This window comes from Protopterus annectens, chromosome 7.part0 (genome assembly GCF_019279795.1).
Source record: "Protopterus annectens isolate FY-2018-M chromosome 7.part0, PAN1.0, whole genome shotgun sequence".
NCBI classification, from domain to species: Eukaryota; Metazoa; Chordata; order Ceratodontiformes; family Protopteridae; genus Protopterus; species Protopterus annectens.
The window spans coordinates 843,453,688-843,467,796 of record NC_056739.1 but is presented as its reverse complement, the minus strand read 5'-3'; the positions used below and the strand labels follow the sequence as shown (position 1 = coordinate 843,467,796).

At 39.1% G+C, this 14,109-nt stretch overlaps 1 protein-coding gene across 1 annotated transcript in view; it reads left to right on the top strand.

Moving 5' to 3' along the window:
- Nucleotides 1–14,109, top strand: part of IL17RE (interleukin 17 receptor E) — a 560,820-nt gene that overhangs the window by 258,284 nt on the left and 288,427 nt on the right. The window contains exon 3 of the mRNA XM_044077387.1: nucleotides 5,538–5,681. Within this exon, the coding sequence (XP_043933322.1) occupies nucleotides 5,538–5,681 (144 nt within the window). The remainder of the gene's footprint in view (nucleotides 1–5,537; nucleotides 5,682–14,109) is intronic.

The window sequence follows — 14,109 nt, the reverse complement described above, 5'->3', positions numbered from 1 at the left end:
CTATTATCAGAATGTATCTTTATCCATACCCCAAAAGATAGCAACTTATACAAGGCTGATTTTTGTGAGGAAAGTTAACAAATAATGACCACAATAATGTACTCCAACTTGCTTCTTCCAGACCAGCTATAATGAGTTTCTGTGCAAATCTCTGAGATTTGTTTGGAAAGTTAAAGAAGTAATGACCACTATGTGCCTAGCCCCTACACAAGCTACAGTGGCTTGTTGTGCACACCTCTGAATAGGGTGGCTATAGACTTGGTGGGGTGCAGAGAAGAGGTCATTTTTAAATCTGGGTCAAAATCCAATTATATCACCTTGTACATGGGAGCTGCCAGACCCCAAGACATTCTAAGGATCTGGGTGTTCTATGATGCATTTTATGCTTTATGTTTGAAAGAAAATAACTTGTTATATGTTCTTTTTTCCACTACCCAGAAGGGTGACACATGTTCACCAATATTGTTATTTTGCTTTTTCCCACACATGCACACACAGTGATTTCTACTCCTAACAAGCCACGTCTATTATAAGATGCACTGATCATTTACACATGTCACATATAGTGACACAACACCCTGATAGGCCAGGTCTGTCACAACACACACACACACACACACACACACACACACACACACACACACACACACACACACACACACACACACACACACACCTTTCTTATCAACAGGCAAATGGGAGAAATGACATTTCACTTATGATGCATTTGAAGTGCTACCAGAATACATGGATAAACACACAAAGTGATAGGGAGGACATCCAAACACCAAATGGAAGGAGACAAAGCCAAAAACTCAACCAGAGCCAAGTGGTGTGATATAGCAATACTACTTGCCATGCCAATGTGCTAATGATCAGCTGCTTTCACACATATTCTGCCCAGACCTCCAAAGATAGCCAGTTATCATATACATTGCTGATGTTTGACTTGTGATGGAAAGTTAAAGAAAATAAAGCCAACTTTTTACTGCAAAGCCCTTTACACACATACACAAGTGCATACACATAAGAATAAATCATATCAACATTGGTTTCATATTTTTGTCAGGAAAACACAATACAACTTGACACTACTTGTGCCATGCCAGACCAGTAACTCTTATACAACAATGACTAAACATCAAGTATAAGTCACTTTTATACACAACTTTTGTACCCATCAATTACACATGTATTTTTGATTGTGTACACCTCAGATGTTGCTCATAATAATAATAATAATAATAATAATAATAATAATAATAATAATTATGATAGTCACAGCAATGTATTTCAGTTTTTTTTCATACAAACACACCGTAATTAAAGTAAAGTATTCCATCTTACTTCACTGAAATGTACACAAATCCTGCAAAGCCAAATTACTGATGGGTTAAAATGTGCAAATGACAAGACAGTCAGTTACTTTCTAGCATGAACAGATGCTACCCCACATTCAGCAGTTATAGCCACTTTAACTATATGCAACTTATTGTTTACCACAATCAAGTGAATGATGTCCATGTAATAATGTAATGTATTTCAGTTTTGTTACACACACACAGTAGCCGCAGGGTAGTGTATTTCAAGTTGTTTCACAAAATTACAATAGTCCTGCAAAGCCATAATAATGAGGAAACAACAGCAGTCATTTTCGTCTAGTGTCAGCCCCAGCAATTATAATTTATTGTTTAAATCTCAGATGTCTGACTTTATAAAATATAAATAAAATAATTGACCACACTGTACATGGTCCCCAGCCCAGCAAAATCCCTGCGTGGTATCCATTGTCTGTATCTGGTTATCTTTTGAGATTAAACAAACAAAGCAGTACTTATATCACCTACTGTTGCTGCTGTTTTCCACAGTAGCCATTTACTTTACCATTTGGCATTGTGGGCTTTCTGCTCCTTGTTATCTTATGAAAAAAATGTGAGATGATAAGAAGAAGAATTTTCTGTAAACTGATTGGTCTGAGCACTTCCCTCATGGGGTGTCGCTGCTTTAAAAAGGGGTACAGAAGGCCATTTACGCAAATTATTTATTTTAAAAGTAAGGAAATGGTGCTTCCATATTTCAGCTCCCATTTGATCTGTGTACATAAATAGAAAATGTACTAGTTGCTAAATTACCCCATGATTACAACCTCAGTAGAGGTAAACTTTCTGTTTCCTGGAAGCAAGCTATTATTGTAGTCGTCCCAAAACCAAATAATCCAGAGCAAATCTCCATAAATGGAAATCAGATTATAAGTTGCTTATGATGGTGGCATTAAAAAGACACTGTTCTTTAATCCCCTCTTCAATAAAACTAGATCACTGTTGCCTTTTCACTGTCATCAGACCCAGGGCAATGTAAGGAGAATGCTTCTGCTGATACAGGATGCTCAGAGATAGGAGTGGCTTCTAGTGAATCATGTGATATTTCATATGGTAGACTGGAACTTCCTGTTTAGTACCCTGGTAACATTTGGCCTCCTTCCCAAAGTGTGCAGTCCCCAGGAGCAGTTGTCAAGGGTTCTCAGCATAACTGAAAGTAAACAACTGTTTCTCTTCCATTCACACTAGGAAGGGGGACATAACAGGACTCCCAATTTTCTATATTATACTTATTTTAGTTGACCTTCTAGTGTGCCTTTCCTACCCTGATACTGATCTGAGCATCCATTCTGGGATCTTTTATTGATTTATTGTATTTCATCTAAACATACCAAAGTTGCTCTGAAAATAAACTATAATCCTTCAGGGAACTGAAGATAAAGTTCTGTCTATATCTGTGACACCACAGCATGATGAAATATTTATCAATTATCCTGGAAAGAATGATGCGGTAGTTGTTGCCATAATCACATGGATCAGTTGTGAAGCTCTTTAAGGAACTTTTTAGTAGGTGGGAAGATGTAAAAGCTGAATCTTCCCTAGTGGGTTCAGTTAGTTCAAATGTTTGCAGTATCTCAACTTGTATACTCATTTCTAGGTTTGTGATCTTAGTCCTCCCATGCGTTTCTTCCTCATATTAAAAAATAGAACCACATCCTTAGTTTGGGGTATAAAAATTAGTGTGATAGGATGAGGGGACAGGATATTTTTCCTTTAAGCAAGTCTGGTCTTAAGATCCCCCATTACAAGCCCTACAGTGTAGTCAAATTCAAGATAGTTTATTGTTGGATCTTGCCTCATGTAATATCCTTTGGAATATGATAGACTGGTGTGCCTCACCTGTACACCCAAACCTCATTCACTATTTGTCTTGTATAAGTTCTCAGCTTGAGACTGAGTTCCTTCCTTTTATATCAGCTTCTCTAAGACGTGTGCCATTCATGTTTAAATGTGAGAGATTGTTCAACTGCAGAGATAATTTAATACCAGTAGTACCCATGACTTAATTAACTTGGGACAAGTGAAGATAGAAATAGAGTTTCAACAAGAATTTCATCTTTCAGAATAGCTAAATGAAACGGATGATGTTGTCTTTCTAGTATTGTCCGTAGAGATGTGACTCTTGAGCTCCTTTATTATCAACTGATTAGCCACTGTAGAAATGCCAGATGAGTGAGAATCATTGCTAATAAAACTCATCATTCAGTAGACTTTATCGTAGGACCCAGGTATTCAGCAAGTAAACCAGTTAAGTCTTATGACCAGGGACTGTGATATATTAAGTAAAGCATGTTTTAAAGCTTCTGATCCCTTGTGATAAAGATTTGAGAAGATATTGTGCATTAACCCTGACAGGGAAGCCAGAACTCTTTTTTGATTCTAAACTTTTCAGTAAATCAAAGAAATTCAGAAAATTTGTTGGGAAAAGCCTGCACAAATGTTTGTCTGCCACACAAAGGATTATTAAAATGTGTACATTGATTCCACTGATGCTGGCAGAGAGGTGATCCTGAAGATGGAAATTAAATGCATATCTGTCCTTGGCTGGATCAGTTCAAAACTAGTATTTCCCAGTTTATTGACAAGCCTTTGTGTGACAGGATAGCCTTTACTCTAAATTTTTCTGTGATTGCTTACTGGCACCCATTGGTATGGGTCCATCCAGAAATAGCTTTATTATATCCTATTCTCGTAACAGTTTACACTGAGGCAGATTTTGAATGGCTGTTGGTACATGGTATTGTGGCCCATCATGAAATAGCTTATTATCCTTAATTCTCTCAGCAGCAACCGCAAGAAAAAAATAATTACAAAGAACTGGCATAGTGCCTTCCTGCCCACACTGACTAAAATGAAATAAATAATGGATGAAATCCACCAAAGTGATTTTAGCACAGAATAGAATAATAGGACATTGATACTTAACCAATAAATAGCTCTGTTCACTTCAGCTGTATAATAGACTGTTGCTTTCAATGAATCTGTGCAGGAGCAGCTAGATTCTGTAGGCTTCATTGATATGAAAAAAATTGAAAGTCAGAATTTCTTTCCCATAGCCTGGTGACCATTATCTTTTTTTTTTTAATTGTCCAGGGCTGCCTTCAAGGAAGCCATCAGGGTTTCTGTTTAGTACTGTCCTTCATAATTCCAGTGGCTGAAATCTTTGCAGTGCTGGCCCAGTGATACATGCATGCATCCTCATATACGCCAGGCCTGACTATAAGACATAAACATTGCTTGTCTGGGTTAATGCATACCTGGCCCTTGCACAAGGTACCCATAACCAACATGACATCTGTCAGGCAGGGGTCAGTAGCAGTGCTGCAGTGGACCATGCCACCACTCTTTGCCCAGGATGAATGAGCAGTCCCCTGTACTTCAGTCACCTACTACAGTGTCAGTACCTCTACCCAAACTGGGATGATTGGATTCATCCTTCCAAACCATGGAGCCAGTCTAAGCTGAGGTTATTTCTACTTACTACTTAAGTAGTTTGTCACACGTTTTTGATTAACAGTTAAGGCTGACATAGTGTTATTGTTCATATATTGCACACACCAAGAGGCTGTATTGCCCTCTCCTTATCAGATCTAATTTTATACACGGAGTGCAACTACTTGTTTAGATATATGTAACTGATTTGTTTTTTTTATTACTTCTCTACTGACTTTTGTTCCTTATGCATTGCTTTTTACACATTGTGATAGTTTGTTAGTGTCACATGTCTTGAATTCAATAGCAGTTTTTAATGAAGTTTGTGTTAAAAAATAAATAAAACTAAGAAAGGTATGATAGGCTGTAATAAAATATTTTCACTGGTTAATTAATTAAATTAACTTAATTTCATTATACAACTATATTATAATTCTTTGAGGATCATGCAATTAAAATGTATGTGAAATCTGACTGATAATTATTGTATAGCTAAATGTCAATTACTTAGAGAGGGTGGGGCACCTTGACCTCTCCATGTATCCTAACAGAATGGTATGACCCTGCTGAGGCCCACAAAATATATATTCTAAGGTATTTTTTCATAACAATCAAGACCTTAGAATTTATATTTTTTTAAGCAGGCAACTGTTGGGTGAGGGCTTGGGGATAGGGTTAAAAAATGTACTTACCCTAACATGATTTCCATTTTCCAATTCTCTCCAGAATGCAGAAAGAATAAAAAGAAAAAGCTTCCAGTTGGAGTTGATCTACAGCACTTTCCCCTCTCCCTGTCTGTAATACACCTCTGTTTGGCTACAGCAGATTGCCAACCCTGCATTCGTGTCTGCGCAAAACTGTACAAAGCAGGTATGCAAGTCCAATTCTAAAGGATTCAGAAATTTAAATATGTATTTTTATTTATTCATTTATTGCATTTGTTGACCAGGAAAGTCTGACTGTGCACAGCGTCCCATTTTCAGCTGAGGCCCAGAGAGAAGTTCCAAACATACACACTAGATAAACATTTATACATAGTGTAGAAAACAATAGCATTTTACAAGTGTATATATAGTCCAGTGAATACAGACATTTTGTAAAAGCTTATACATGGCACAAAAATGTCATTCAATGGTATTTTGAAAAGCTTGCATAGGAGTAGGTCAATGCAGATAGTACAATAAGGCACAGAAACAGATTACTGTTTTGAGCAAATGAAGATGAGCATAATTCAATGTACAGATATAAATTTCAGTGGACTAGCAGCAATGTGTATACTTAATCAGTTTCATAATAAAGGCATTGAATAAACAAAGTTGCAGAAAAGCAGCATCCTTTTATGTTTTATTTATTTTTATGCAAGTCTGCAACTGGTGTCAGAGTAATGAGTGATCAAAGAAGGAGAAGAGCTAGAAGGGATTGAAGTGTGAAGGAGGAGGAGATGGAAGGGAATGAAGTGTGAAGGAGGAGGAGATGGAAGGGATTGAAGTGTGAAGGAGGAGGAGATGGAAGGGATTGAAGTGTGAAGGAGGAGGAGATGGAAGGGATTGAAGTGTGAAGGAGGAGGAGATGGAAGGGATTGAAGTGTGAAGGAGGAGGAGATGGAAGGGAATGAAGTGTGAAGGAGGAGGAGATGGAAGGGAATGAAGTGTGAAGGAGGAGGAGATGGAAGGGATTGAAGTGTGATGGAGGAGGAGATGGAAGGGATTGAAGTGTGATGGAGGAGGAGATGGAAGGGAATGAAGTGTGACGGAAGAGGAGATGGAAGGGAATGTGGTGTGAAGGAGGAGGAGATGGAAGGGATTGAGGTGTGAAGGAGGAGAAGATGGAAGGGATTGAGGTGTGAAGGAGGAGGAGATGGAAGGGATTGAAGTGTGATGTAGGAGGAGATGGAAGGTATTGAAGTGTGACGGAGGAGGAGATGGAAGGTATTGAAGTGTGACGGAGGAGGAGATGGAAGGGAATGAAGTGTGATGGAAGAGGAGATGGAAGGGATTGAGGTGTGAAGGAAGAGGAGATGGAAGGGATTGAGGAGTGAAGGAGGAGGAGATGGAAGGGAATGAAGTGTGAAGAAGGAGGAGATGGAATGGATTGAAGTGTGACGGAGGAGGAGATGGAAGGGAATGAAGTGTGAAGGAGGAGGAGATGGAAGGAATTGAAGTGTGAAGGAGGAGGAGATGGGAGGAGATGGATGGGATTGAAGTGTGAAGGAGGAGGAGATGGAAGGGATTGAGGTGTGAAGGAGGAGGAGATGGAAGGGATTGAAGTGTGACGGAGGAGGAGATGGAAGGGAATGAAGTGTGAAGGAGGAGGAGATGGAAGGGATTGAGGTGTGAAGGAAGAGGAGATGGAAGGGATTGATGTGTGAAAGAGGAGGAGATGGAAGGGAATGAAGTGTGACAGAGGAGGAGATGGAAGGGAATGAAGTGTGACGGAGGAGGAGATGGAAGGGATTGAGGTGTGAAGGAAGAGGAGATGGAAGGGATTGAAGTGTGAAGGAGGAGGAGATGGAAGGGAATGAAGTGTGAAGGAGGAGGAGATGGAAGGGATTGAAGTGTGAAGGAGGAGGAGATGGAAGGGAATGAAGTGTGAAGGAGGAGGATATGGAAGGGATTGAAGTGTGACGGAGGAGGAGATGGAAGGGAATGAAGTGTGACGGAGGAGGAGATGGTAGGGAATGAAGTGTGACGGAGGGGGAGATGGAAGGGATTGAGGTGTGAAGGAAGAGGAGATGGAAGGGATTGAAGTGTGAAGGAGGAGGAGATGGAAGGGAATGAAGTGTAAAGGAGGAGGAGATGGAAGGGATTGAGGTGTGAAGGAGGAGGAGATGGAAGGAATTGAAGTGTGAAGGAGGAGGAGATGGGAGGAGATGGATGGGATTGAAGTGTGAAGGAGGAGGAGATGGAAGAGAATGAAGTGTGAAGGAGGAGGAGGAGATGGAAGGGATTGAAGTGTGAAGGAAGAGGAGATGGAAGGGAATGAAGTGTGATGGAGGAGGAGATGGAAGGGATTGAGGTGTGAAGGAAGAGGAGATGGAAGGGAATGAAGTGTGAAGGAGGAGGAGGAGATGGAAGGGAATGAAGTGTGAAGGATGAGGAGGAGATGGAAGGGATTGAAGTGTGAAGGAAGAGGAGATGGAAGGGAATGAAGTGTGAAGGAGGAGGAGATGGAAGGGAAAGAAGATTTTAGAGATGAATGTAAGGAGAAGAAGTGAGTATAAAGGCATAGGGTGATAAACTGTCATAATGCTGACAGGTACCACCGCAAACACATGCCAATGATAGATTTTAAACAAAAGATTGTGTCTTTACATATTCCATGCTGCTCTACATTAAGGTTTATTTGGACATGAATGTGACAGTTAGGTTCTTGCTGTTGACTCTTTTTCTTGGTTCATTTGTAATACAAGTTTGAGTTTATATTGACCCATTAGGCTTACCCACACCGACATACCCACCCCACTTTTCAACTGACCCAAAGGGTTGCCCCATACTAATGCTACTAATAACTATATTGTAAAAACTGACTTAATGAAGATTACCCATAAATTTATTTTAAAATATTTTTTTTCAAAGTTCCCTCTTTCATCTATCTGTCTTTTGTAATATTTTTGTCTAAACATTTTTTCTACTAGTTGCTCTTGTTCTGTCTTCTCCATTTCTAGATGTCTGACAGGTAGTGTCCATTGCTGAATTGTACAACTTGCTATACCTTATATGTTTGATTCTGTATAAAATTATGCCCTGCAAATTCTGTTTACATTCCTAACAGGGTGTTTTTGTAGGTTTCTTAAATGCATATATGTATAGTTCTGTTTACAATCTGTGTTTGTCTTTTACATTTTGAAAACATCCTAACAAAGCGGTTTCTTTTCCTTACATGTATAATATATATATATATATATATATATATATATATATATATATATATATATATATGCATATATGATTTTCTTTTGAGTTAATATGAATATTATTATACTCTTATAAATGTAATTTTTAGAGGGTTTTTTTCTTGGTCCTCTATTGAAAAGGAGCTTTTGCCCAGTCAGACATTCTCAATAAATAAATAATAAATAAATTGTGGGTACCAGTGACTAAGTCTGTTCTAAAGTTGCTAGTACTAGTCTGGAAGATAGCACTTTCAGCTTCATGACTGCATGTCTGAACTTGACATTGTTTGGTTGTGTTAACCTTGACCAGATTTTGCTTGCTACAGCTAGTACTTTTACTCTAGTGTTTAGTAACAAAAGTATTAGTAAGTTTTCTGACTGTTTCTTTTGAAATTTCTGAATATTGTAAGGATTTTGATAAACTAAATGCTATTCATTTTTTAATTTGTCCAAGCTAAAATAAAATGCTATAAAACAGCTAAAAGACATAGTAATTGCATAGTTATTTTAAATGCCAATTAATAACTTAGGATATGCCTTGAACAGTTAGATGATATATCTATTTATATTAACGTTTGTTTCAGCAATTATACTTTTTTCCTGTCAGGAATTCCAATAGTTAATATATAGCCAACCCCTGGTATGTAGAGAGATGAAATCCTGACTGCATTTCAAATGACCCATGCTCAATTAGTACTGCAGGTACTGGCGAGGAAATACCGAGGAGCATAGAAATAAGTAGCCATTGTCTGCTCAACCAGCCTGGGGAGGGAGGAAGGCAGTTGTAGCTTGCTGCTTGGGAGACACCTAGAGGGAGTACTGGGTGTTGCACCTGTGGAAAACAACCCTGTTGAGCATTGACTGACTGGAAGAGTGCTACACTGGCTGAGAAAAACATATGTAGATGTACAGTCAGAGGAAGCTCATAAAAGTGTGTAAGACAGCCACAAGGGAGAATCCAAAGAGGAAGAACCGATCTACCTGATATATTGAATGTCCCACTCCTCAGTACCTACTCTCATGAAGCTACGGAGATGGTAATCCTATTATGCCATGGAATAAATGGGTTAGAGAGCTGCTACCCTGGGGTTAGACTGGCCTGATTATCATCCTGATTCAAGTATAATGGTGAGCTCATGGGAACAAGGAAGAAATAAGTGACAGGGTTGTCACCCTCTGTCATAAGAGGCCTTAATGTATAACATGCCATTCTGAGAAATGGTAAGTCCTCTCACTGAGTCAGATCCCATGTCCGAGTGGAAGAATGAGGGGGTCAGTTGGGTGCAGGTAGCTGAGTCATTGAGTCAGTTCAACAGACCTAGGGTGGATAGTTGATATATAGATCTGAAAAGAATGGCTAAAAAGCTCATTGTTGAGAAAGCTATATTATCCACTTTGTACTGTAACCCTAAAGTTTACAAAGACATTTTACTCACCCTTCCTGCTTAGACGCATTTCCAAATATAGGGACTATTTGAAGCTGTCAGGCAATTTTATAAACAATATGTTGCCTCCTAAGTTCACAGAACACTCTTCCTTACATGACTGTGCTATGGTCATTCAAAAACTATCCAATATAGCATGGCAGAAAGGTATGCCCTGGGTCGCTGTGTGATGAGTCAAAACCATCTATAACAAAAGTCTGGACTTCAGTCCAGAAGACATTTTTGGTGACTGCCCCTATGTGCTAATTTGCCTGACCAGTTTTTGTTTCTCCCATAAATTATTATATTTGGTGAACAGATTTTTCATCAGATTTAATGTACTACCATGGCTGTTTCCTTTGATCCATCTCATGCTAACCTTTTCTATGAATTACTTGGAATTGTTGTATGCACCTAGTAAATAATTCATCCACAAACAAGTTATCTCTTACTTTGGAAAATTACCTACCCATGACTCTTACAAAATGTTCACAGATATTTTTTCTAACAGATTTGGTATTAAATGTATGTAGAAAGTATATGCTAGTCAAAATAAATATTTAGAGCTAGTGTAATGGGGTATGACTGAGTAGGTAGTTTGAAGAAACTTGACAGAAAACCCTACTGCCTCTGATTCGGTCTTGCATTTGTTCAAACCATCATCCCAACATACCATTATATCACCTTGTTACAGTGACTTACTTCGGGCCAGAAGAGCATGTCTTGGAAAATATTTTTTGAAGGAGACCCATAATATGGTGGATATGGTTTTAAACAGAGGTTACAAAATAAATAAGATCAAGAGAGCTTATTGAGGAATCATGTTAATAGATTTTTCCACTATAGCAAAACTTCCAAGTATTTTTTTTGTTGCAAGGGGGCAAGCCCCCCATATCCACTATGGGGGGACTCCCCACACCACCTGAACTTAAATATGCCTACTCCAAGGTTGCACAAAGTTGGAGAAAAGGGAATTCTCCACTGTCAATGAAAGTGTTTGTGAAACAACAATTATCAAAACTGCCATCAGTCTACTGACAAGTTCCCTTTATTGAGAGGTTTTTGGCAAAGATAGACAGAGCCTTTTCAGTCCTAGATCTTATGTTGCTGATTTATACAGTCATAATATGCCAAACCTGACAGCATGCAGAATTACAGAATATGAAGGGCAACTGGACCTAATGTCAATTTATACCTTGCCAATACTAGCTCTTAGACCTTACCTACTTTTTCAAAGGGCTGGCCAGACATACTAGGGCTGTATTTGTGGATACCAATCTAGTTGTCTAACTCCTTTTTGCTTAATTAGAAGTACACATTTGTCAGAATAGGGGTAAGCATTGTGTGATAAATCTGTCGCTCCACATTTGTTTGCTGAGTCAAGTTTAGATCCATCATTCTTGTGTTAGCAGGAGTGTCGTGATTTGTGGAGCTGTAAGAGGTCTTGGACTATTGTATTCCTAATGATCCAAAAGTCTAGGTACAGGTCACCCCTACGGAATCTATAGGGCACAGAATAAAAAGACAGTGTTTCTATCTTTGCCTGGTAGCTCTTCTCTTGTAATCATTTCAGTTAGGAACCTCTGGGGTCTTTCCAGCTGCTTGATGTGCCTTCCTCCGTCCCTAAGTTTGCTTGTTGGACAAACATGGACATTTCAGAGTACATAGTTTGCAGATATTTCAGGAGACCTACAGTACAAGTATTGTTAATCCAGTATGCCATTGCCTTTAGAACTTATGCGCACATTGTCACACACACGCTCGCTGTGTAAGGCATAGGGTATAAAGGTGGCATATAGATGCGCGTACTCAGAACTGGAAAAGCCCCAGGAGGAACAGAATGCCCCTAGGGACAAGGAAAAACATGATCATCCAGAAGGAGAAAAAGGAGAAGAGCCCCTCGACCAGGAGGGCAAGAACAGTGGGGGCAGGAAGGAGAGATTGAATACACAACCGTGAAGAAAGGGACGTCTATTGTTATGGTAAGATCTTACACAACTGTATAATGTTCTTCCATATCACTGTTGCAGTATTCCTTACCAAGGGGAGAGTACAAAAGTTCAAGGAGGAGGAAGAAGGCATAGAAGAGACCTTGACAAACCCATGCAGGATGGCCCTGGCAAAGCCTGCTGTGGCCCTGGAAATAACATCCAACTTGTAATGCTCAGTGATAGTATAACATCCAGCTTGTAATGCTCAGTGATAGTATAACATCCAGCTTGTAATGCTCAGTGAAAGTATAAATAGAGGGCCAAGTAGCAGTCCCCCGGATGGACTTGGTATCCAGACCCATGAAAAAAGCACCACAGTAGGCAGCTGACTAGTAGAATGTGCTTTTACCAACAAGGAAATGCATTTTCCATGGAAAGAATAACAAAAGGAAATAGCCTTAGAAATCCTTTAAGAGATAAAAATAGCCTTAGAAATCCTTTCAGAGATAGAAATAGCCTTAGAAATCCTTTAAGAGATAGAAATAGCCTTAGAAATCCTTTCAGAGATAGAAATAGCCTTAGAAATCCTCTAAGAGATAGAAATAGCCTTAGAAATCCTTTAAGAGATAGAAATAGCCTTAGAAATCCTCTAAGAGATAGAAATAGCCTTAGAAATCCTTTAAGAGATAGAAATAGCCTTAGAAATCCTTTAATAGATAGAAATAGCCTTAGAAATCCTTTAAGAGATAGAAATAGCCTTAGAAATCCTTTAAGAGATAGAAATAGCCTTAGCAATCCTTTAAGAGATAGAAATAGCCTTAGAAATCCTTTAATAGATAGAAATAGCCTTAGAAATCCTTTAAGAGATAGAAATAGCCTTAGAAATCCTTTAAGAGACAGAAATAGCCTTAGAAATCCTTTAAGAGATAGAAATAGCCTTAGAAATCCTTTAAGAGACAGAAATAGCCTTAGAAATCCTTTAAGAGATAGAAATAGCCTTAGAAATCCTTTAAGAGACAGAAATAGCCTTAGAAATCCTTTAAGAGATGTGTTCCTTAGAACAGCAAAGCCCAAAGACCTGGGATTAAAGGAAACAAAAAGCTGCTCAGAATTGCAAATATTTTTAGTTTTATCCAAGTAATATCTGAGCTGTCTATGCAAGCCCAGGGTGTGAAGAACCTTCTCACTGGCAGACTGCAGAGAAGGAAAAAAGGAAGATGAATAGACTGATTAAGGGACAACTTATTGATCCCCTTGGGCATAAAAGGAAGGTTAGTATGAAGAGACACACGCTGCCTCTATGAAAAACTAAGAAAGGAGGAACAGTTATTAGAGCCTGAAGTTCAGACACTCTCTGGGCTGAAGTAAGAGCCAAAAGAACAGTCTTCCAAGTGCACTGTTGCAAGGATGCTGCAAAAGAAGGCTGAAAAGGAGCGTAAGTCAATTTTTCAAGTACAAAACTGAGGTCCTACGAAGGCAGAATTGGCTTCCTGGGAGCCCAGATATGAAGGATGCATTTAAGGAATTGGTTACCTCGAATCTAGAGGCCAGAGGAGGAGTCAAAGGCAGACAAGCAGAAATTGCTCACAGGTGAGCTTTCACTGAAGATTATGCTAATCCAGAATAGAGCAGATCACACAAATAAGACAGAACCAAAGGAACCTCCACAGAGAGGTGTTCCTGATGGCAAGAAAGGCACAAAACAGAAAATAGCTTCCATTTGAACATGCATGATTTCCTGGTAGTGGGTTTCCTGGCCTCCTGCAGTATAAACCTTTTTGCCCAGCCGCTTCATGGCCCTACCGTCCTTATTTGAAGGAAGCAACTTGCTAGAGGACAACAACTATGGCTTGTCAGAACAGAGAGACACTACAGAAGGATCAGCAGAAGGGCATTTATAAAGAAATTTACATTCATCAGGCACATTGTAAAAATCTGTTAGGTTTCTTGGGAGTAGGAGGGTATGAGTCACCAGCCACAGAAGCTGCTGAAAAGGCTTAGGAGACATTATCTGGAGGAGCCAATAATACCTTTTCTGAATGTCGGAAAGA